Source organism: Limanda limanda, chromosome 10 (genome assembly GCF_963576545.1).
Source record: "Limanda limanda chromosome 10, fLimLim1.1, whole genome shotgun sequence".
Classification (NCBI taxonomy): domain Eukaryota; kingdom Metazoa; phylum Chordata; class Actinopteri; order Pleuronectiformes; family Pleuronectidae; genus Limanda; species Limanda limanda.
Window position 1 is genome coordinate 18,112,843 of NC_083645.1, and position 25,248 is coordinate 18,138,090.

The 25,248-nt window shown below is 41.8% G+C and overlaps 1 protein-coding gene across 1 annotated transcript in view; it reads right to left on the reverse strand.

Annotated features, from left to right (window-relative positions):
* kdrl (kinase insert domain receptor like) overlaps window positions 1–25,248 on the reverse strand; it is a 42,732-nt gene that overhangs the window by 8,787 nt on the left and 8,697 nt on the right. The window contains exons 4-26 of the mRNA XM_061079303.1: window positions 23,828–23,952; window positions 22,159–22,318; window positions 21,921–22,057; window positions 21,658–21,829; window positions 21,440–21,566; window positions 20,485–20,654; window positions 19,127–19,283; window positions 17,174–17,288; window positions 14,660–14,768; window positions 13,292–13,576; window positions 12,945–13,091; window positions 12,642–12,770; window positions 11,551–11,657; window positions 11,016–11,145; window positions 10,348–10,452; window positions 8,352–8,465; window positions 8,052–8,140; window positions 7,755–7,908; window positions 6,899–6,996; window positions 6,123–6,245; window positions 5,731–5,842; window positions 2,667–2,766; window positions 263–368 (exon numbers count right to left, since the gene is read on the reverse strand). Coding sequence (XP_060935286.1) covers window positions 263–368; window positions 2,667–2,766; window positions 5,731–5,842; window positions 6,123–6,245; window positions 6,899–6,996; window positions 7,755–7,908; window positions 8,052–8,140; window positions 8,352–8,465; window positions 10,348–10,452; window positions 11,016–11,145; window positions 11,551–11,657; window positions 12,642–12,770; window positions 12,945–13,091; window positions 13,292–13,576; window positions 14,660–14,768; window positions 17,174–17,288; window positions 19,127–19,283; window positions 20,485–20,654; window positions 21,440–21,566; window positions 21,658–21,829; window positions 21,921–22,057; window positions 22,159–22,318; window positions 23,828–23,952 — 3,071 coding nt within the window. The remainder of the gene's footprint in view (window positions 1–262; window positions 369–2,666; window positions 2,767–5,730; window positions 5,843–6,122; window positions 6,246–6,898; window positions 6,997–7,754; window positions 7,909–8,051; window positions 8,141–8,351; window positions 8,466–10,347; window positions 10,453–11,015; window positions 11,146–11,550; window positions 11,658–12,641; window positions 12,771–12,944; window positions 13,092–13,291; window positions 13,577–14,659; window positions 14,769–17,173; window positions 17,289–19,126; window positions 19,284–20,484; window positions 20,655–21,439; window positions 21,567–21,657; window positions 21,830–21,920; window positions 22,058–22,158; window positions 22,319–23,827; window positions 23,953–25,248) is intronic.

Consider the following 25,248-nt stretch of genomic DNA (forward strand, 5'->3'; position numbering starts at 1 on the left):
CACTCTGCAGAACTAGAAACTAATATTACGAACACTGTAGTAGAATGTGAGGGTTTAAAGTTAAAATTATGTTTCAATACTTTAAGTAAGAGAGAATGTTTCCACTATAAACCTTTTGTTTGATTTCACACCAGAGCTCAACAGCTGATGATAATAAACTCTACATTCCAGCCATTTTTGACACAGACCTATGATACTGATGGACCGTTGACCATGAAAGTTAAGCAATGCATAATATTTGAGTAATAACATTTAATCCTACCTGCTGCACACTGGCCTGAAGCAGGTCTCCCAGGCTTTCCACCAGCTCAATGAAGGTGGGTCGCCCCTGTGGCTCCCCGTGCCAGCAGTCCAGCATGGTCTGATATCTGCAGGTAGAGAAGACACCACTGAGCAATCGCTGTGATACGTCCCCAGCAAACTGTAAGTTCACTCACCTAATGCCAAGAGCAGCAGATTGTACATTTGGGTTTTGGCGTATTGCAAAATGTAACAAAACTGAGAAGTAGAAACACAGCCAGCTCAGAATTTGTCTTTCCACCTTCAGTAAACAAACCCCTATGAATTGAGCAACCAATGAATCTGTGTGACCTCTAACTCCAGTGTCATCTAGAGTGTTTGCTCATATTCTGGTCTCTATTTTTAGGTGGTCCTGAGACTCTGGGGTTGTATCTGATCCTCACCTGGTCTCGGGCGTGAGGACCAGTGAGAGCAAGCAGCCTCGCTCAGGTCTCTGACAGGCTGTCAGCGTCTCTGCCCATGTGGGAAGACTCAGAGACTTTATGGGAGTTTCCATCCCAGTGGTCTGTCTCATTTTGTGGAGGAATTTGGGAATTTAGCAACAGAGCACCGCGGCAGCTGTTTGAGTTGCGTTCACAGCATCTCACAGATTGGCATCGGGTGGTGATGGAGCCCCATCCTGTTCCTGTTGCCGCACCCACCTCTCTCCCCACAGAAATCTTAAGTTTTATGCAAGTATAGTTTGAGGACTTGAAAAAGCAGATGGTCTGTTGCTTCTGTACCGACCACCACCCTCCTCTCCATCTGCGTGCATTGTCTTCTCAGTGTTGTTAGGCCCCGGCTGAAAGAAGCTGAGCGGCTGCGATTCTCATGTTAATGAGTGTAGAGTACAGTCGCCCAGGTGGTAGCTCTCCTTACTGTGACAGGATGTGGAGAGTATGATCACAGCCTTTATGCATATCAGTCAGGGGGGAAGTAGACACATTGTATGACTGTACAATTTAAACCACATTTCCTGCCGGTCCCGTAATGAGAATGAATAGCCTGCCTTTGCATGTTTGGGTCTTAAGGGAGTGTGGTGTTTTTGAGGGGGGGGGATTCTGTACAACTGAGCTACTTTTTTCCGGTTGGGCAAGTGTGGTAGGATGGGAAGTGAGCATCCTTTTTTATTGTCCTCCCACTCACTGAGCAGCATCCGCTACATTCCTGACGAATCTGTGCTGCGGAGCCAGAAATTAATTGCTCAACACTGCCTGCAGCCTCACATGCTTTTCATAATTCATATATTATAACTTTGTGGTCGGGGTCAAGGTGTCAAAACTTGAGCTTAAAGACGTTCGTGATCGACTGCAGACCTCTCGAGGGGCGCAGCAGATCTCATCCCACCGACTCCGAGTGCATTAGTGTGCATCCCCTTTAAACTGATATCAGCGGGTTTTATCTGAGCTTTAAATTAGAGGCAGCCCTCACAGTCCTCGGCAAAATATCCTTTCTGGCGTTCTGTGTTTTCATCAATGGACAGCCTGAACCAAGACGGAAAGTACGAAAGATTCTTGGCACCATCGAGTCTGCATCTACAGATCTTATGCACCGACTGAAACCTAAAGTCTGGATTGGATTTTGTGCATCATTTCCAATCATCATCTCCTTCGCGGAGCTGATAAATTCATTCAGTTAGCTTAACTTGGCACACGTTGCCATAAAACCCTCGACCTTTTTGTTGCCACATCATTATTAAGCAGAAGTGCAGAATTATGCTTTCAAAACAAATAAGATTTGTGAAGTTTGACTATATGATTCATTTTAAATTGAAACCAGACACAACTTATGCACATATGTTAGTGTGAGACTCAGAGAGCGCAGACTGTGATTGCTGGATCTGGATCGGCTGCACACATTACAGAAGAGCCAAAGTATGCCTATTACAAAGTGTAGCTGCATCACATGTCTCCAGTCTGTGACTCTTCTCATTGTGGAAACCTATGGCTCAGTTACAGCAGCAGCGTTGTCCATCAGCAAATGCTCCAGAGCTTAAAGTTTGCCTCTGCTGAGCTAATCAGTAGCAACTGTTTCTTCTTGGACCATTTCAGAGTAGGGTTACCCCCGTGATTCTTATCAGCCACCTCTGACCTTCGGATTCTACCAAAGAGAAACAATGCCCTCTCTCAGGTGTATATCGATAGGGGCGGTTTTGACTCGTTGGTTTTACTTTCTTGGCCTTCATAAGGAGAACATGCTGCTGTAGCTGCATCTGGCAGAGAGAAACAAAACCTCTCTTTCTCACTATAGGACAATCCCATAAAAGTATGATCAGTGGAATATGATGAAACTACATCTAACATTTTTGTTTACATATATTTGCTATCCTAAATTGGACAGGTTAGGATCAAATTAAAAGATATTGCTCTGAAATACACTTCACTCACATTTCAGTGGAAGAGTATTCTGGCGCTCTCATCCTTGTCCCGTCTTTCAGTCTGCAGCAAAACTCTTCGTCAATTTGCACGCCAGGGTACGGGGACGCACCTGGTGGAGGAAAAAAGGGGAGAAGTTCATTACAAAGTTGTCTCGTTACTGGTGAGTGTGTGTCTTACATGAAAAAGGAGACAGTTCATGAGTAAACAGGAAGTAGAAATTAAAGTTAAAGAATGAAGAAGACTGGATAATCTGATGATGGTGATAATACGTTGGAATACAAAGTCAGGATGAGAAATAAGAGAAGTCAAGTTTGTTGAACGAAACATCGACACAATGTTATAGTTTCCTTGAGTGAATCGACAACCTACAGGAAACACTACAGTGACTTGGAAAGAAAAAAAGAACAACCTCACTATGTTCACCGTTACACACAATTTACATCTGGAATGTGAATACTGACACACTCAACCCCAACGTGCCCCAAAGATCAATAGCATGAGTGATTTTTGGTTAACTCATGATATAGAGTGAATGTGTAATATTGTTATAGTTGGACTGCTGCATTGATAATCTGTCAAATGTGTCACTCGTCGACCCAAAGGGAAACACCGCTAATTTTATTTACCTTTGAACTAATGTTGGTTGTGAAATTTGAATTTTGAGCCAAAACCCGCTTCATGCTCGGCTCCCTGTGAAAACAAACATTCTCACAGTGAACCAACTCAGATCAAATATCCACTTTTGTTAGTTTTAAGAAAATAAATCCAACTTCTAAGTAATCAACACATTTTTGGAAACTTTTTAAATAATATTTTTGTGTTCTTGGTTGAGTTCCCTCACACAATATCAAATATCGTCTCTGTGGTCCCACTAATACGTCAGGAAACCACATGTTTAGCTTAGTAGTGACCATGAAGAACTCTTAAGAGATAAAGAGAACAAAATAACTATATCTGTGGTATGTGATCTATTAACTAAAGCTTTGATGTGTGTTTTGCAACCTTTTCACTCTAATGAGAAAATACTGCTTATCAGGACCATTTTATTACTTATATAATATAATAATACAATTCCCACACGAATTTGGTTTGCAGTCGATGCAGACACTACCACAATCCCAGCTGGCGCACACACAAGCAGTACTCCAACTGTGGACTGATGATTCTTGACACCATAGATTTTGAACTGTCTTAAAATGTAATAAACGCCTTACAGCTAGCATCATGGAGCATTGAATCCTACTAAGCAATATTTTATATGAAAATGTAACTTTTACAAGTGACACAAAGGTTCTAAATAAAGACTTTACAACCAGCTCTGCTCCAAGTCAAACATGCACCACTACTATGGACTGTCACTTTAATATTTTCAACTGTGCAATCCATTCACTGTACATATTCTGACACATAATATATTTCTTAACACTGTATATACCAGTGTATATGTTCAGTATGTTTTGATATCTAAGTTCATTTTTCACACATGTGTTGTGGAATGTAAAGTGTTCTTGTGTAACTAAAGTGGATATAAACTTTCTCCATCTGTATCTCATGTGCTCAGGGTCCTTATACACATATCTATATACGTACCTCATTATAGTGTGAGTCTAAAGTTATCATACGTGTTTTATGATGAGATAAAAATATTCTGTCATTTGCTTTTCTATATCATGATAAGACAAATCATTTCTGACATATGTATTGATAATAGTGTGTATGTATTGTGAGAGACACTACTGGGACCTGTTTCACTTCTGGCATCAACACTTCACTAACAAGATTTGGATATTGAAACCCACAGACTGGAACTGACACACCTTTGGTTCACGGAGAGCGATCTGAAAAACACACTTCGGTTTCACTTAAAACATCTGACCTCCGACTGGTATCAGATTCCAAAGCTCATTTCTTTGCCATTTTTCTTGGTCATTCTGTATCTTTGTCTCCTGATTTATTCGCCTGAGTCTCGGCCAACACTACCAGATGTGTAAGTGTTTCTTAAATCGAAAAATGTGGTGAGAATATGTCGGGAGTGAAGAGGAGGGTGTAGAGTAGACAGAGCATGAAAAATAAGGATAGAAAAAAAGTTTCATAATGACGTCAGTGTGCTTTACATTTAAAAGCGCATGCGATTCGACACAGTTTTCCCTCGAGCGCAGAGGGGGACAACACTGTATGGCGGCGGTTCAAAAGCAGCACCGTCAAAAAGTACAGCATAGCGATACATCCAGCTTTGCTCCTCTTATGTCTCCCCTGCTTCCCATGGTGACATTTCAACATACAATATTTCATGTTGAGTCTCGCTTTAGAAACGTGTGGTGAGCGCTGTGGCACGGTGCACAGGCAATCACGGACCAACACACAATGCTGACTTAAAGGCTGCAGTGGTTTCACAGCGGGGGGCCCACTTTAACAATGACCTGGCTGCTTGGTTACACTGAGTTTGTGTTGCCAGCTGCAAAGAAACGGATTGCTTAAAAAGGAGGTGTTTTCTCATTTTAATGGCCCATGCCTGTACTTAAAAAAAAACACACAGTCAAACTTCACTAATGCATTGTACACGAGTGGCATGAAAATCATTTTCTCAGGCGGACAATGTACGGCCCGGCCCTTTGTCCCTAAGGCACAATTACACAGTGGTGGAAGACAGTTAGAACACAGTGCATCTGGTGAGGCTGTCGAGCTGGGGGCACGGAGAGTCCACCGAGAAACAGCTCCCTTTACACTCAGCCTCTCAGAGACCAGCGTCTGACTGAGCTGCATGAACAAACTCAATGTGAAGTATATATCAATTATTTTAATTTAAGTAAAATATTTTGTCCAATACAGTGGTTTTTTTTAGATTATATAATCGTTTATTAAATACATTAGTGTATGCTATTTTCAACTTGTGCCTAACACTTGTGTTTGCTGTACAGTTTGTGTTTTGAATATTATAATAAAATAGATTTTTGACTGATGACTTTGATGCAGATCATTTGGGATCTTCTCAGTCGACCTAGAGTGAGCCACCTTTCACATTATCACGGTTCCTTTGCCCCCTTGTATTATGAAACTGAGCCACGACACTTACCCAGAGAGAAGATCTCCCACATGAGAACACCGAAAGACCAAACATCACTCTGGGTTGTGTAGATCTTGTCAAAAATGGCCTCAGGTGCCATCCACTTGAGCGGCAGTCTGGCCTATGAACACAAAAGTAGATAAGAGATCATTTACTGCTTTATCTCACCAATGTACAGTATCTCACTTATTAATCACCTCTAATTATAATGTCAAATTGGTTTAAACTATGTGAGCTGGTCCTGCTTTTGATTCAGCTAAACCTACTTTGGTCTCCACTCTCCAAGGATAGCTGAATTTTCTTTTCTGCTTAGTGAGTCATAGCTTTGTTTCAATTAGAGTATTTTCTCTGCTCTGCTGGAAACATATTCTGTAAGATGCAGTCGATTTGGATAAACTTACATCTCCTTTGCGCACGTAATCAGGGTCTTTGTAGATGTCTCTGGCAAGTCCAAAGTCACAAATCTTCACAACATTGTTCTCTGAAAGCAGAATGTTTCGTGCAGCCAGATCCCGATGGATGCACTAATGGAAAAAAGGAAGAAACAAAATCTCGTTCAGTGAGAAGTTTGCATAAACGAGTTCAAGTTTTCTGCATGCAAGTGACTTCACAAAGGTACGCGGTGTGCTGAGGCATGGCTGCTCGCAGGAGCAACACATGGTCAAGTCATCAGGGTTATTACAATAGAAAATGATGTGTTCCATATCCAGGCTAACAAATGGTCTATAAAAGGTTATTTACAACAATGGCTGCATTCTCTAATCAGTCCCATCCGGTCTCCCCGAAAATTATGAATGGCTTTATATGAATTCGATCTGGACTTCAAAAACACGGGAAGTCAGAGACCAAATGAGTTAGAACAACAAGCAAATCAGTCGTTGTTTTTTTTTAGATTATTTGTTTTGTAGTCATTTGTTCACAATTTAGAAACTTTCAACATGACCTACATGCATGATAACTGTAAAAAATTTCACCACTAATATATTAATGTCAGTGTGCACAAGCTGTCAGAGATCAGTTGTTTAAAAGCAGCACTTAAACATGAATTAGCATTGTAATCATTCACTATGTCAGGTCAAATTTAAATCAAAAAACTATTATCTTAAACATGATCTAAAAATAATTTATAGACTGTTTTTCATTGTAGAGAAGATGATTTGTGGTATGAAGAGAATACCTTGCGTGAGGCCAAGAACTCCATCCCCTTAGCGACTTGGAAACTGTAGCAGATTAAATCTTCCAATGTCAAGACTCTCTTATATAAATCCTCCGATTCTGTGAGAAAAAAAGAAAAGATCGTAAAGCTTTACCAGTGAGAAGCATTTTTCATCGTGGACATATATATATATATATGGCCTTTAAATTTAGGAACATAATCCTACTCATGATTTTAAATGCAATCACAGCACCTGTCCCATCAATCAGATAAGATGAAACAGGGAGAACTCTCATGAGGAAACTGCAGATGTGAAGTACCGGACTACAACACATCAACTTGGAAATTCATCCTGTCACGTATGTGTCTCCACCTACGCACTGTTTTTAAAACATTCTTTGCAGATGTAAGATAAAAAATCTAATTATAATTCCCCCTGTTTTTCAGATGTCAGGTGAAACGTGTGGTTATGGATCCAGTGCGCTGGTCGGGGGTCTGAGAGAGGAACTCACAAGGAGTGCTTCCACTGGCCCACCTGAGTAAACAGCTAATCAAACCAGAAATAACACATGAGAAACGAAATGGTCAACGCGCCAGTCCTGAGCTGGTGTGTTAGAACAGAGAATCTCTCAGGTCAGGACAGGAAATAAACAGACGCCTCCCCCAGGCTCAGTGGGGTGACAGTGGCTCCTGCTGTAGTGATTGTACTGCGGAACAGGAGGAGGAAACGTCCCATCAGAGGGTGGAAAACAATCTGAGGAGGGCTTTCATTCCTTGGCTGGAGGGGTGGAGCAGAGGTGAGGGGAGGGGTGCAGCAACAGGGACAAACAGAGGGGGGCAGGGGGTCGAGGGGAAGTAAGACGTGCTTGGCCTTTACCTTCTTCCTCTTCCTCTGAGTCGCAGTAGCTCTTATCTTCGATGAACCCGGAGCTGGCGGAGCTTCCGGTGCTGGCCACGCTCTCCAGGCGGCGCTTCATCAGCTCGCTCAGCTGGCAGGACGACCCTGATGACACCACCTTACCGTCCTGGCTCTGACCAGCACACATAAATCATGGTAAATGAGAGGAGTCGAAAGGGCGGCTGTAAACCAGTCCCTCCATGCTGACACTATACTGAGCCTGCATCTAAAATGAAGAGAAAGCGAGCGTTCTAAATCACGCAGCTCGTGACTCACCTTGTAGACCAGGAAGTCTTCTCTCTTGCTTCTCAAATAGTTTGACAAGTTGCCGTACCTGCAGAACTCCACGATCATCATCAGTGGTCCTGTTAAGATGAGACATTTCTTATGATTATTCCTTCAGTACGCAATGGTTCACATTAAAGAAAGACAAAAAGGATCGATGAAAATCTAACCCTAAACTGACAGCTTAATAGGAAACAAGCCGGGCAATGTAATGTCCTTTTCTTATGTCTTCTCTTTCTTTTCTATCATTGCATCACTGACTTTTATGACATCCTTGGTAATAAAGCTCACCTCCAGGCTTCGTGCAGGCTCCCAGCAGGTTGACCACGTTCAGGTGATGGCCGATGTGGATCAGGATCTTTAACTCTGACATCAGAGCTTTTCGCTCATTGGACGTCGCTCCTCCTGTAATAATATAAACACAATAGTTGATCAGTGTATCATTGAATATCCTGACAAATAGGATATACATTTTTACAATGAATAAAACGTTATTTTAAGCTCTCACATTTTGTTTAAAAATTAATCCCTCATTTTGACATTTCATTAAAATTATAATAAATAACAATCCATCCATCAGCTGTTCTGTTTATCCTGAAGACTTTTCCAGCTTTATCCAGATTTGTTTTACAATAATACAAACTTTCCAAAGAAAAACTATTTTTAAAAATACCATTTGCTGTGAATCACCCCGTAGTAACTATTTATAGTTCTTTCTCTGTATTCTGTTTCTGTTGCCAGAGGCAATGTTGTTTACAGCAAACTTTTGTAAACAGTTTCTTTTCGCTGCTGGAAACAGATGGGGACTTATGAAACTACTAATGCAGAAGTCCTTAAAAACAGAAAAGTAGAGTCTCAAACCTGGAATTGAATGTGTCCCTTCAGTTTAACAAAAACACAAGTACATGACAAAATCTACAGTGAACCTCCAGATAAGGATCTTTTTCCATCTTGTCTTATAAGTCATCAGAAGAAATTCTTCACAGTGCTAAAGGTTTAAGAGAAAGCAAGTAAAAGAGCCTGAACTATTGTAGCTGGATTACTGGGGAATTTAATTTTGAGAGTTCATTAAATATGATGGAAGAATGATAATATTGCTTTAGGCCGAGTGATACGAAGCATAGTTTGATGGAGGAAATCCTAAAGATAAACGCCAACAAAATTAGAGAAATATAACGCGAAGTGCTCACATTACATAATGAACTATATTATAATGACTTCAACCTGAACTAAGAAAGTCAAGATTTTTTTAGATTGTTTTATGTTGTTCCGACCAATCCGATATTTATGAGCTAGAAGCTAAAGCAGCCAGGGAGTCTCCAGCTAAACCACGGTCAATTTGAGGAGACCTGCTGCTTTCCATTAAGTTTGACCTACGACTAACAACAGCCAAAGTCTGTTACTCTGAGATCTTGTGATTTATGCTGAGACATGATTGATGCCATGACAGTGACCAATACATCTAACCAACAGCCCAATATTTCACCAACTCTGGAACATCATCCTCATACAACCAATCACTGAAAGGTATTCAGTTTGTCTCTCTACGTAGTAGTAAACACACAAAAAATGGAGAAACATTCGCATCGCCACCTGGCAGATGTTTGCTTCCACAAACCAGTCGAGTTCCAGTTTACATCCCTGTCTGTCCAGACTCATAATATAGTGTAGGGAGGACTGTGAAGAAATTCAATAAAAGGCATCAAGTGTAAGTTGTCATTATTAGCGTATGAATTGATGAGTTATGGGCTGTTTCCTGTTTTCACAACTTTTATGGTTTGTTGTGAATATTTGGAAAAACGCCAAGAGCATTGTAAATACTTCTGAAGAGAGGCAATTGTTTCGAAATGTTCGATCCTCTGAAATATGGCAAATACAAAAATAGTCTCTATTTACTCATTGGGTTTCATATCTTACACTTCTGAACTCGTCCTCACCTGCAGATCTTGGACACTGGTCCTAACTGCGAGCTCTGCACACACTCAATCTCTTCATCAAGAACAGGGTTAGAGGTCTTAGCCTTTACCTCTAACTGCACTTTGCAAAGAACACACATTGCACAATTCGCTTTGACCCAATAAACCATACAAACATTAATTGCAGGCACATGTGGTGCAGCAGCGCATGAGTCTGTAACTCGCAGGAGAAATAAACCCCAGTGAATGATGTGACGTTAATGCAGGCCTGTCTGTCGTGTGATGAACCAAAGAGGAGAAGGGGCTGGACAAACTTACGTTTCATCGAAGTATAATAATATAAAATACTATTAAAATATTTGACATCCTACCTTTCAGCATTTTGACAGCCACAGTCTTGCAGGTCGAGAGCTTATCGATGCCGAAGGCAGAAGCCTCCACCACTTTTCCAAAAGCTCCGTGGCCGAGAGTCTTGCCTGGCGAAGGAAGAAAAGTAGGTTGACATTAGAGCTTCCTGTCCCTGGGTCGAAAAATCAAACTGGACTCTGTCAGTCGGGTTATGGGTCTGTAATTAAAACAACATGCTGGGACTGTGATCACCAGGCAGTTTTTTCTGGAGAATTTATGGTTCACTTACGACTGGATGACAGCGCAGGTCACTGATAAGTAATGACCCTACACAGCAGCTGCGGAGACGGGTGACACCTATTCCATGTTCCTTCATTTGGCTATTTATGCCCTCACCTTCAAACACTTTAAAGATGAACTTTTAACCTTATCTTTTTTTCACTGTCTTTCTACTGCTCATTGCTCAGTTCTTTTCTCCATTTTAACATGTTCCTGGTAGTTTGTGCTATTTAAATATGTTTAAACCAGAACTTTTCAAGTTTTTGCACACACACAATATCGTGAGATCATTCCACAGCATGATTCTGGATGCTCCGGTTTTGTTTGAATATTACTTCAACGCCTAACTTTTTCAGCAATAAAACAAATGCATGAGGATGGCAAGCAAATAATAACTACAAAAATAGCTCACCTAGGCGAAGACGGTCACGGGGAAACTCCCATTTGTTGCTGTCGTACTGGAGAAGATCGTTCTGCTCCTCGAGGGGACACTCATCAGGGTCAATAATGATAGATGGACCCATCTTGTAGTGAGCTGGTTGCTGAAGGCGTGCGAGGAAAAACAGAAATATTGTGTTAAAGTTTTTGACAATTAAAAAAACTCTACACACACTTGGAGTCAAGTAACAACCTCACGCAGGCTGCACAGGCATTCGTGTTCATACTTGAAATCAATGAGGGCACAAAAAAATGTTTCCTCACTTTTTTGTGGCACAAGCACATCATGTTCTCCTTTGAGGTTACACGCTACATACAAACACTTCCCAGTTGTCAGGAAATCATAAACACTTGCTAAATTTGTCCTTTCATTAAACTGTATTTCACAAGAAACACTGAGTCAGTCGCTTGCATGAAGTCACTGGAGACGACTTATTTGGCATCAACAACAAGACAAAAAGCTCATCTCTTGTGGATCTGTGGAAAAGACAGATGATCTAAGGCCTCACCTTTCTCAGCTTGCGGATGAAGAGGATAAGCATGAGCCAGAGGAAGGTGGCTGCGGCTCCCGTACACACCAGGATTATTACCTCAACGTTTGCCTTCCCTTCGTCCCCTGGAAAGAGAAGAACTATCGTCAACTATCTGATCTTTTTGGAAAGAAAACAAACTGTGTACTTTTATATCAACAGTGGTTTTTGTGATCAAAAGAAAACAGACGGTTACAACTTAACAAATTGAGAGCCTGGTTCTTCACTAAAGATGCCAAGAATTTGAATCCGCATCATTCTTTGGCTTATTTGACATTGTATACAAGATGGAAGTGGAAACACACTCCGCTGTTTATTTCTGGTTTGTTTGGGACATGACTGCCCCACTTTTTTCCTATAGGGTTTTCTTCCCAACACTATTTTTCCAGCCATCCATGTCAACGATCTGAAAGCTCATATCCCTTGAATATCCCAAAACGTTTTTTCCAGCTCTTATTTCATGCAATCCATAACAAATCAGCCGAAGCAGAACATGCGTACAGCTTGTTGTTGGAATAGACTTGTGGTGAGGATGGATTGATTTCAATAAGCATCTAGACAAAAGTTCAGCTTAATACGCATCTGCACAAAAGTGCATAGACCTGCACATAACTGGTTGCATGACATCTCAGCTACATTCAGCCTCACATGTCGACGTGTAGTTCACTTTACATGTTGAAGATACACACTTTGAGAGACTGGCCTTCTGCACCGTTTATCTCCTGTGTGTTTCCAGTCCCTTGGCTGTTGTAGCAGTCAATCTCTTTGCACTCATTAGTGGACCTCTTAACACTTCACAGAGGTCATGTCCTCGAGGCAAGGACCCTCAGCCAGAGCCTTGATCATAAAACCCAGGAAGGAATTCACTTGGCATTCCTGGCAGCTACAGATTTTCTGTCAGGGTCCGTTATTCATACTGAAGTCAAACTCTGAGCTATTTGTCTCTGTGAGAAGATGTTTTGATTGGACATGAGCACACACCGCTTCACACTGAGAAGCCAGTAACTGCAGCAGGTGGGAGTGTTAATCTTTTCTGATGGTGAGGTAGTTAATATCAGTGGGTGACTTACCGAGCACGGTGACGACTGCACTTGTTTTCGCGACACCCTCGTCATTACTGGCTACACACTCGTACAGACCCTCATCGTCTTTCTTCACCCTTTCGATGGTCAGGACCCCGTCTTCTCCCAGTGATATACCTGCAACATTCAGACTCTCAGTCAAACTGGTGCCACCTACTGTCACTGTGGTGATCAATCAGGTGGAACGTTAATTCAGAGACTTGAGCTTGTTGAAGTTGAAAATTAACAACCTTTGTGTTGTGTTTATATCGAATAAAATCAGCACAATGAACAGAACTAATCTCACGTTACCTGGGCCGTCTTCCACTGGAACACCATTTTTGTACCACATGACGAAGGGTCGGGGAACTCCCAGAGCGAAGCAAGCCAGCATCAGGGTGCTGCTGCTGTTCACATCCTGATTGGTCAGATTTTGACTCAGCCAGGGGCGTTTTCTCGCTGCACAGAAAGAAAACAATACATTTTGATTGGAGATGCTGTTGATCTTTTACTTAGCTTTGACAATGACTCATCAAGTAGTCAGTAGCATGCCCAGTTTTCACACAATGATTACTTGTATATATTTAGCATATGCTTATTACTGATGATAGATAGATAGATACAATGCAATCAGCTTCACACATCCTTCTCTGCCTTACCATCCACAATGAGTGCAGCGTTCTTCAGCTCAATCCTCTCGTGCAGCTTGTATGCCTGGCACTGGTACCCTGCAGTGCTGTTTTTGGACACATTATACAGATGGAGAGCAAGGGAAATGGAGTAGCGGCTGAGCCGGAGACTGGATACATTGGCAGTGACTGTTTGATTCTTGGAGTCCAACCACCGCAGATCTGTGTAAAGGTAGCGAGCTGCCCGACAGGTCAGAGTGACGTCATCGCCTTCGATGGCTTTCCGAGGATCAGTGGTAACCTCCTCCGAGTTATCTAGTAAGACCCGTAGAAAATTAGGATTACAACGTTGTTTACTCTTGTACAATGGGGTCAATGAGAGTTACTAATTATGAATAAATAGCAATTTTTCTGGAACGTTCGGCTGGCTGGACATCCTATTTTTTGAGAAACAAAGCTGCTCGTCACAAGGGCAGGAATGTCAAATTTGCAGTTATTTCCTGTTTCATCACTGTTAATTGGAAGCACGTTGCCGGTCGACAGTGTCACTGATGGTGCTCCTGCACTCATCCAATTGGAGAGAGGCTGAGTCTGGGCCCCAGGGGAACCAGACTTTGCTTGTTTATTCAGATTGCTGGAAAGCATTCTGTGTTCAGTAAGAGAAGACAGCTGTTATTACAATTCTGTCCTCTCTTTTTTTTTGCAACGTTCTATCATTCTCTGTTTCACTCACTTCTGGAAGAGAAAACGACTCCTCTTGGGAATTCTATCTCACTTGGCGATGAAACTTTTGTACCTGGCAACTCCTCAGATAAACTTTCATCTACATTCACCCGCGTCCAAAATCAATAATATACTCTTCACTCCACTTTTAAGTAAATATGATTAAATCAGTTGCAAAGTGAACACCTAATCCCCAGTCTTTTTACATAACTGTCTCAATGGATATTGATTTTTGGGAACATTTGGCAAAGCACAGACGCACATACAAAGTAGAATTTCCTAGTAGAAGTCCCAGAGAGAAAGAGGAATGACCCTGCAGCAGGAATGCAGTTATTCATAGCTGTTTTCAAACGCGTGCCGTTATAGCACTCCATATGGCTCAGGACATGTTTGCCTCTCTTCCGCCCTGAAGCTATTCAGCTACAGTGGAAGATGGTTTCAATTAATGCCCCCCTCTGGTCTCTTTATTGCACAATACAATCTGCACATTCCTTCCCTGCACTTGCAATTCATTACAGCGTGCACCGCTTGTGTAGATCATCTGAAAGAATCCAGTGCACTGTATATTGCGGTATGCAATTACAATAAACTCAGTTAAGTATCTCTGCATGCACTTTGGACTGCAAAGATTTAAATGTTGATGGTTGTGCTGTTGTGCTATGGTGACCCACTTACCATACACATAAAAGGGGATCGTCAGGGTGCTGAAGCCATCCTCATTGGAGGCCTTACAGGAGTACTTTCCTGACACGCTCGCCTCTCCAATCACCAGCACCCCCAAAGTCTAATTGGATCAATACGGCAATTATCATTAATTATCAAAAGAAATTAACATATTATGACAAATAAGTGCTTCATATCACAGTTTTCTCAAATGTGACTTTGCTGTGATTTATCCTCGGGTTGTCAGTTCCTATCAGACTAGCGAGTTGCTGTTAATGAAGGCGAGTGAGAGTCTGATCTGAGCCTCGTCTGTTCTTTACCCTCCAGTGCGTCACATTAATGAAAGGGTACATCTGGAGTTTTAAAACCCACTGAGTCTCCCTCAGACCTGCACTATAGATCTAGCGCCGCGGCTGTATGTCCATTTCCTGGAAAGCACTTCTAATGCCACACTCAATTTTCTCATCATGCCAGTACAACATTTTAATGGCTTAAATAGACTAAATAATAAGTGGAACTTGGGTGAGGGCCAGACTGCATGGGGCTCTGTTTAGTGTTCGTACTGACATCTGTTTTTTGGGGGGGTGAGCTACATCAAAGAGAATGAATGATGTGGGTGTATTGTCTGGGTGTATGCAGGCCAAAACTTCCTGGATTTGTATGTAGGGACCATTGTGTTGACCCTGACACACACAGACGTAGCCATGAGAGGCTTCAGCTTCCATGTATTTATGGTGTTTAGAACACAAACAAGCAGTAAAAACACGAGTTTTAAAAGTATATCATATTGTCCAAATCATGCTGTTATGACATTTGTCAAAACACTGACGGAGTGGCCTTATGGTATTATGTTTCTGCTATTACTCACCGCAATGTAACCCTAGCTCATAAACAGCCACTTAAATGGTTGCACACAGTCCCTGAGAGGTGACCTGACCAGAAGCACTGTGACCTCTGTGCCCAGGTCTTCCCCATGTGTTTTCCTTATATTATGACCCGGGCCGGTCTCCCTCTCTACCGGGTCTTCTGGGGAGCCACTCAGAGGCCCAGCCCCGGCTACGTTCTAATTCACAGGCCAACACGATTTATGTGATGTGACAGAGAGGAATTCACCTCCAACAAATCCCTATTCTTTTAAACTTCTGCTTGTTATCATTGACCCTTAGTCCTAACCCACATAAAGCAACAGCGTTTGGCCACGGGTACTTGAAAACAAGTGCTGCCTCCCTGCTAACTTCAGAGACATATTAGAACTGATGCATAAAAGCCCAATTTACACTTAATTGTTAAGCAAATAGTTGTCATAGAAGATTGATAAATTGTCTAGTTGTTCACCTGAAATACTGTTTAGGTTTAGAGCATCACTGATTCCTCCCCAGTTGTATGCCAAGCCCTAATTTGAGCCAGTCTGCTATAATGGGGTTTATTTAACCTAATCCACTGACTTCTGCAAGATAGTGCAGGTCTGCTCTTCATTATCTTTGGGGTTTTAGTAAACGCCTGCCCATACGCTTGAACATATGCATGCATGGCATGTTTTACGCTTGCAAGGCATAATGTGTTTGCTGTCCTTTCAGAAAAACTGACTGATAGGTTTAACTATGATCCCTCAATACTGAGCACCAATGGAAATTTATTTAATGAATCTTGTTGAATTTATAGTGTAAAATGAATTATTTCGCTGGCATAAACTGTTTTCGTCATCATGTCTTATTTATATAATCCCAATAAGTACATGCTATATTTGCTGAGATGACTCATCTTCACTTGCAATGGCACAACATGGATTCTAGACAGGTTTATTCTCATCCTTTGGCACATGCATGCTTTAAGCTACATAGCCTCTGAACTGTTTATAAAGCTCAACTCTAGAGTCAACAGAAAAGATTAACTGATGTCACAACAAAACAATGTGTCGGCGGCCAAGAACGAAGCTGCAGCTGTTTAATCTACAGGTCTTCTTTGTGTGTTTCACTTCAGTAGGAGGACTCTACTGAAGTGTGTCTGTTAGTTATGAGAGAGCAGAGGTGGCAAGAATGCTCCGTAAGAGATCTTCCTTTTAAGATGTACTGCATCATTTACACGATTTCCTGGATTTTCTTGGATTTTATTCCCAGAACTAATCACGTCCTATTTATTGTGCAGCAATGAAAAACAAAACTGATTTCTTCAAAGCCTTCTCTTGGGTTTTGGTCACAGTTACATAAGTCAAAACCTAATGCAGACAATACAAATCATTTTCAGTGAAGGGAAGAACAGCATCACTGCCAGTAGGAGGAAAATTGTGAGGATTTATGGATTTCAGATGTTGAATCAGACTTCAAGCTCTGGTCTATGGAGATTTCTGCTTGAATCTGATATTGCTCTTGGATGTTTTGTGGATCTCTACACAGCGTCATCACATCTTGATTGTTCACAAGTGAATACTGTTGATTTTGTCACAGCTATTTGTCAACCGCATTTCACAGTGAGAAAAGTATCCTATTAGTGTATCCGCCATTTAAATAGTGAGTGGAAACAACATACCTTGTTTTTTCCTTTAACCAATTCAGGCTTGGCGCTTATGCTCTTAATCCAGTTGTGCGAGTAATTTCCCCTGTTATCAGTGCTGACCGGGATTGGTTCAGTGTAAGAAATGCAACTGCAGGACAGAAAACACACAATACATGTACAAGTGTTAGACTTTGAACAATGCATCTCAAGTGAAAAAAAAGAGACTTTCATGTTGTTTTAAGTGGGAGCCGGGGTGTAACACTAGGAGAGAAAGAGATTGATTTGGGTATAGTCCAGGTCTAGACCAGTTTGTCTGGGTTATAAAACCTAGAGAAAGGATTTGACCCCCCACCCCCAAACCCTTCACCGCCCGCGGTGGGGAACAATCAGCCTGATGAGAGGAGAGGCAGAGGAGGAAACAGCAACAGCGACAGGAAGGGTTGTGCTATGCGTCACATCGTACAGGAACACCCCCCAACATTCTGGCTAGAGTAGATAAGGTTGACCGTAAGACCTTGGTGATCAACAAGGGAGAGAGCTGATAACTTCTTAACCTGGTGATAAAGACAACCCCATACTTCTGCTTCCTAAACGATCAGCCCTATGCCACATCCAACACTGTGAGCTTCCCTCACCTCATCAAACTCCCAAAGATTTAGATAAGATATGATCTTGAAGGGCGACATGTTGGATTTACAGCGACAGGTACTTTGGCGGGTCAGGGCTGTATAAAACAAACATTTTGCACAATTGGCCTCCCACCAGGCTGCAGCGGTTCCTCTGTCTCATTAACTGGCTGCCACTGCCCAGCCACTGTTCCGAGTGCCAGTCCTGATTATCTTAAGGCCGACAGGAAGAGTCGCTTGGACCCAACTAACACTCTGCTTTTATTTATCACAAATCTGCCAAGTACAAGAGGGTTTTTGAGATTATTTATTTAATCAAATAATGGAGGCACTGGTGGTTTAACACTGTGTAAACATAATTTAGACTCTTTCAGCCGACAGTGTTGTTTTTGTTAATGGCTTTGAAGCCTGATAACCCAAGGGTAATGGCCCATTGTTTCCCTCATCTTACAACTTGCAGGTCTCTCTCCTTCAATGACGAGCCAGGGTCTCAGGGAACGTTCATCATGTTTGTGGGTTCACCACCAGTCCGGTATTCATACATGGTCAATCATACACTCAGTCATGTACGGCTTTGTGGCAGCAAGGGGAATCTGAGATTAATATATTTCCCCTATGTTTCCACTTCAGCCCACAGAACCGCTGTCCACAGACGAAAGGGCAGCTCTCAGGGGCCGTGTTTCTTTGATTAATTTGTCATATTCTGGGCTCAAGTCAATTTGGTCAATCTTGATCTGCTTTATAGTGGGATCCCTGGGCTGGAACGGTGGCTCTGGATGCTGCAGCCACTACATCTGCTGTTAAGTCTGTAATGCTTGATTGTCTGTATGTTTGTAATATAAATACAGCTCCAGAACTGTGGTTGTAAGTTTTTTCCCTCCAACATGGACTTGGGATTTGTGCACATTACATTTGCATTAAAACACAGAAGTTCATATTAACAACGGTAGAGACGTTTGCATTTTTTACTGTTTTTCTTTAGCCTCACATGTGAACGAACAAGCATATATTCAATAAGCAGTGGACTTTAGGAGTAAAGTGCAACCTAAATCAAATCTTTAAGTCTTTTAGTGGCATGTTATTGATTTGAATGTATTTTAAGTTTGGTATTCATGACTGATACGGTCCTGCTTCATGTTAACCTTTTTCGAGCATGACAAGAATTTTGGACACAGTTTCCATAAAACAAAGTTCTCCGCCTATGAAACATTTTTACAATGACATTGTGTTTAAAATTAGGAACGTTTTGTCTCTGATACGTTAAAAATGCTTCCTGATTGAAGAAAGTTAACAGATCACGAATGCATGCAATCCAGAGTAAGCATTTCTCTGTTTGGAACATAGCGAGATGGTGACTCACTTTGTAAGTGTAGGATCCGAGCGACATGGCTGCCAGAGCCACGTGACGGTTGGCAGGGGCAACCCATAGGCAGTGCAGGTTAGCTGATGCTTTTTACCAAGCATGTAAGGCTGCACGTCCACAGTGGGAATCTCCGCCTCTGAAATTGTTGGCTTCACTGTGAGAGAGAAGTGCATTGAAAGACAAGCATGTACACACACAAACACACACGCAAACATGGAGAGAGGGAGAGAGGACGACAGAGATAGAGAGCAGGTTAGATCCTCCATCTGCCATCCCAACCCAACCCAGCCCACTGGGGAATCTTATAATGTCTTTATAATGAGGGAGGGCAGTCATGATGGATAACCATGAAACAGTGCCACTGACACCGGTTGTGCTCTAGACACTGTGTACGAGAAGAATGACAGGATGATTGGCTAGCACGGGGCTGTAGGTCAAAGCACGACCGCACCGTGGCCCGTGCCCAGGTCAGGGTATCAACCATGTGCGTCGTAATAAGTAACAGACAAAGGTCCTCGTCCCACCTCTGGAGGTAGCACACATCACACGGCCATTGTCACTGTTCCGAACAGGCAGAACCGTCAATCTACATGCAGTGACATCGCTTGGCAGACCACAAAAATCTGCATCCGATCACACACATACTCATCACATTGAACACAGTCCCAATCTGTAGCATTGTGACAGCTCCAAACAGCTGATGAACATAGTTTAAAATAGCTCCCTAATTGATACCAGCAAAGCCTCTTCACTTTTTTTAATTCCAACAAATCAAGCCAGCAGGAGGCAGATTTTCCAAAAAAAATTGGGACGCTATCGGGATAGCTTGACAATGTTTAAAGAATGCAATGAAAATAATTCTGCGCCCCTGGGTAAGCTTCAAGTAACTGATATACACTAAATCATATATAACCTTGTGTTAGCAATTATAAGCACTCTTTGCAAAGTCATCATTGAATTACATGCTCAGTCCTTGTTTCGTTATATATACACGGTCCAGAACATTATATGAGCTGAACTGTATATACACATAGTGAGGATGCAAATAAATGTTGGGGACTGGGGAGGTCTGAACGGCTGGAGTCTGTAAGCAGAATCGAGCACAGGCCATTTACACACAGCGCAAAGCCCCTTCAAAAGAGCCCCAATAATCAACAACAGCTGCCCCGGCTACGTCAATCCAGCCCTGGAATCAACAAGCCCTCGAATTCCTTTCATACTGGAGCTGCTACCTGCCGTCCAGTGAACTGGACCGAAAGCAGCCAAAGCGCCGGGGACGCCACAGTCCAAAGCCGAGGCACTGCTTCATTTCCTCAGGATGCAGAGTCATTATCAGGTTAATGGCGACAGCTTACCCTCGACTACCAGAGTGTAGCTCAGATTCTTGTACAAGCCCTTTGATTGGCTGCCAAGGCTTATGGTGAAGACCCCAGCATGCTTCTGCTCCACATCCGTGATGAATAAGTTGAAGCCAGACATCTTGTAACAGGTGGAATTCTTCTTGATAAGGACCCCATCCTTATACCTGAAAATTAGAACCACAGAAAGTTATTTTCATTGTGCATGAACAATAATATTCTTTTTATTTATTAGGCACTGCATAATGCTTATTAATCATAAGAAAAGGCTGTAAACGAGCCGTAGTTTTTCTCAAAAACTAGAATAAAATAATGTATCATAGTTTAAGTGTACAGATAAAAACAATACACATTAAATATATTGGCAAGCAAGGCAAGCGCAAGTTACATAAACACTGTGAGAGACCTTAATGGCAGAGATGAGGTGGAATGATTAGACATTATTGCAGGTTTGGTTTGCTTGAAGCCATATCTCTAGTTAATACTGTACCTACAAGTTAGGTCATTATTACTCTAGAGTGTTCCAGTAGTGGGAGGCTCTGACTGAGAAGACCCTGGCACTTTTAGAATTCAGTGTTATAAACTGACTCAGTGTGGGAGGTGTAGGCTCATATAAAACCTTAAAGATGAGGCAAGCATCAACAAAATGTTTATCAAAATTAAATACATTTTAATTTCTTACTGTATTACGATGATAGGTGTTGGCCCGAGAGTCAAATGTTTGTAGGGTCTTAAATTGTTTTTACAATGTTATATACATCACGTATAAACAGGTTTGAATTCATCAAGTATTGTCTCATGACTTTAGTTAATCAGTTTCAATTTGATGGGACTGGCCACTTTCTCATGTTTTTCGAATGACAGATTCACATCTAGAATAATTCCAATATCTCTAAAACCAGACTTTCATAGTGGAGGTGCTGCCACACATTTTTTGTGAACTATAACTCACCATGCTATCAGGTCTGGTGGGGGCAGGGCATTGACCTTGGGTTCAAACACATGCTTCCTTCTACCTTCTTTGACGGTCACTGTACTTGGCCGCTTGAGCTTGTAGGAGACGTTGAGGAACGGATGCTCTGTAACAAAGAAAACCACAGTGAGATTTATATATATACACCCACTTTTCAATACATGATCACATTGTTAATCCATGCAAAGTATGATCACCAAAGATGAGGAGTCTTGCTGTGGTATTCTTGTGTATGATGCGGTCAAGCTCAGCTTTGCAGCGGTACAGCCCTTTATCCTCCATGGTGATGTTTGGCAACACTAAAGCATTGCTCATCGCAAGGACTGAAGCAGGGACGACTTTGGATTTAATCGTATAATGTCGATTATCCTGAAGACAAAGCAAGCACCATAAACGCCATAGCTACAATCTGTGATGATTCTTTTTTTAACACACTATTAATAGTAAATCCTCAACTTACTCTCTTCTTTGGGAAATTCCACGTAAAGTTGATTCTTCCATTAAAGGTGGTCTCACCCGAGCAGTTGAGGAAGAGGGTGTCTCCAACCAAGAGTCTGACATGATCTGGGGTAATTTTTACATTATTAAGAACCTGAGCTGAAAAAAGACAAGAGAAGAGTGTTAAACAGAGAAGTGTCTTCATCAGCAATGGTCTTAAATGTTCACTGAGCAGGTATAAACAGAAAGATAAAACTCACTCAGTCTTTTGGTATAGTACAGTACTTGGAACTCACTACCGTTAACCACGGTTCGACAGGTGAGTGAGCTGTGCGAAGTGTAGGGACCGTAGGGAATCTTGAATCCCACCTTTGGATCCCAAACCATTTCCTTAACAATTGTCTCTGATAATGGTGGGTCCTGCAATCAAGACAAGAAAGCAGAGACGTTTTGTCAGAGCCCACAGATATTTGGTGACCCTCATGATATTCACTGAGGCAGACAGAGCAAAATGTTATGCACTCAACTTGATTTAACATGTAACTCATGCTCTGCTGGGCTCAGCTGGGCACAGACATCTGCGAGAGTGAAGGTCTAATTAGTCTCATTGTTTTGTGGAGTGTAACCTCTGCAATCATGGATGCAATGGAGCACAAAACATTGCAGACTCGGAAGAGGATGTGCGTGCCTTATGCTGTTTGTTCTTATGCCAGAAGTCGGACTGCAAGAGGTAAGGGAAGGAAGGATAGGGAGCAGGAAGTAGGAGTGCCATTGAGTCTCGAATGGCAGGAAGGTCACTTGACCACTATCTGTTCCATCTGAGTGAGATGTGTTTGTCCACAGTAGGCACTGGGACACATATGACAAACTTTACACACATTTGTGGTTGTTATGGCAACTTTTTTAATATGCCACTTGCTTTCATTGACCACAATCAGGTTCTTACGTCCTACAGAGGTGTGTCATCCAGTCGCTAAGAGAGCTCTCTTCTGCTGTCATCTCCCAATAATCCTCATAATTTACCTGTTGTTTCCTGTGACTTGACACGGTGTGTACTGTTTTGCTTCTGCATTTCCTGATGTTTGTCAGAGAAGAGCACCTAAATTTAGTCTAGAGTCTATTCTGAGAAAAACACTCTTGGAACACCTTCCTGCTCTTACAGGAAGTAGACAGGATGACTCCCGTCGTCGCCCCTGAGCTTCGCTCAGACGAGCCACTGTCCCTGTGTCTGTGCTAATGTGATTTAATACACAAGGAGTGTGTGAACCAGTGAGTGGAAACACTTTTTCCAGAAGACAACAAGAAAGGATAACCTATTAATAACAATCTTATGGAGCAAGCCCATGACGCACAGTGTCATTTATCTTAAGGTCCATGTTTAATCATGTCTAAGAAACAAATGCAGAGTTTTACTTTATTAGAAAAAAAAAACATTAGCAGTAGAAATGCAGTGTAAAAAACATTTAGCTGCTTTATCAAAAGCAACTCTCTCTGCAGTTTCATCAATTCCCACAGAGTGAGAAATCTTAAGATGTTTTTAGACATCCACCGAATGTCATTTTCCAGATGTTCTTCGGAGGGGCTGCATGTGAGAATGCAAATGTTCGAGCGTGTTGCTTGTTTCCTGCCAGTCCCCAAGTAAAATTACCACAAAAAGTCGGAGTTAGCGCATGTGACACCCAACACCCAACGAACTGGAAGAAATTAATCTGAGGATGAAAAAGAGCAGCGAACCTCGTAAAGGATGTTGACGAAAATCTCCTCTTAGAAAGGCTACTGGACTTGTATGAAATTTTGTAACTATGACTCTGGGTATTTGGAACAAGAAACCAACAGCAAATCAAATAATACAGTACTGGGCTCAACCCTAATACATACAGTAAAATACAACATTTGCACAGAAGCTGGGTAATGATTGGGAGGTCTTACCCCTATAAGTTTTACAACAGCATCAGGAGAGGACGTCCTGCATGGCACAGTGAGGCTCGTCTCATGCCTGTAGATTGCCAGCATGTAAGGTGACGGATGATTTAGGAAAAAAGGTTTCTCAGAATCTGTGGAACAACCCCCCCCAAAAAATCAGTAAGATTTAAAATACAGGTCAAACAGAAATTGCATTTCTAAGCAGATGTATATTTTATCCCTTAGGATAACTAGTTGTTATATAAGTGTTGTTATGGGAGAGCGAAAAAACACCCAATGCCAGAGAAGTGCAACTAAATCAGGGCAATGTCATCTAACACAGAGATCATATAAATAAATCACTTCATTCAGTTGGAGAAGGGAGCAGGGCACAGATAGGGCAACCAAACTATAGCAATGAGTTCCTACTGGGCAGCCAGCCATCGCAAAACCGCTGTGGGAACTTCTCGGCTACACAAATAGTCTGCGATTGGTGTGAGGTCAAGCAGTAATGGTGTGATAAAGGAACTATTATTTGAATAGAAAGCATGGAAAATGATCTAATAAACAGCTGAGGGGCTTTGAAAAGAAAGTGTTAGACTAAACACCGGCACAGCAGGCTGCCTGGTAGTCAGGCGAAGTGGGAACCACGTTCACAGAGCAGCCAGATTCACTTTGGTCCTCATTGTCTACAACTGTTTTACACCCTTTGGATATTTGGTGCTTGTATTCTTATCTCAACTGAGGCTGACCTGGTCTCCCTATGTTGCTTCGAACCATCTCCATTTGTACGTGAATGGTTCTCACTAGAGCTCATACCCTTATGACCCCAAAATATACATATTCATGATTTCACAAATTATTTCTTGAAAAAGTTAAATAAAAGTTAAGTTATTAATGTGGATATTGCCCCTTTAAGGTGATTTTATTCCCACCACCAAATAAACAAAAAGCTAACAAACAGGGTTGAAAACACAACTTTCTTTTCTATTATAATAGTGCAACTGTGAACGGACGTTTTAGGGGAGACCTATAGGAAAACAGTAGCAGGAGCAGGAAATCGCAGTCAATGACCAGGGCTTCCTGTGCAATCATGCTTCACCCTTCCACCTCCAGAAGAAACCAATCATACCAAAGAAACCACTTCCTCTCTCTGAGAAGAGCAAGTGTGACACTTCAGCCTGAGTTAGTCAGCATCCTGAATTCACTGTAGTCATACACAGTGTGTTCAGTTTCATAATTCAAATAAAAACTTATTCTAACTTTCCTTCCCTTTTTCTCTCTGTTAAACTTTATTCCCTTTCTTTTGTTAAACGTCTTTAACTTTCTCTTCTGTTCTTGCTTCCTTTTTTTCTTGCAGAAGTGGAGGTTTCCCAGCTTTGGTATCTTTCAGAAAATCTCAGGCTGCTCATTGACCATTATATTCTATCAATTAAGTGCTGCTGTTT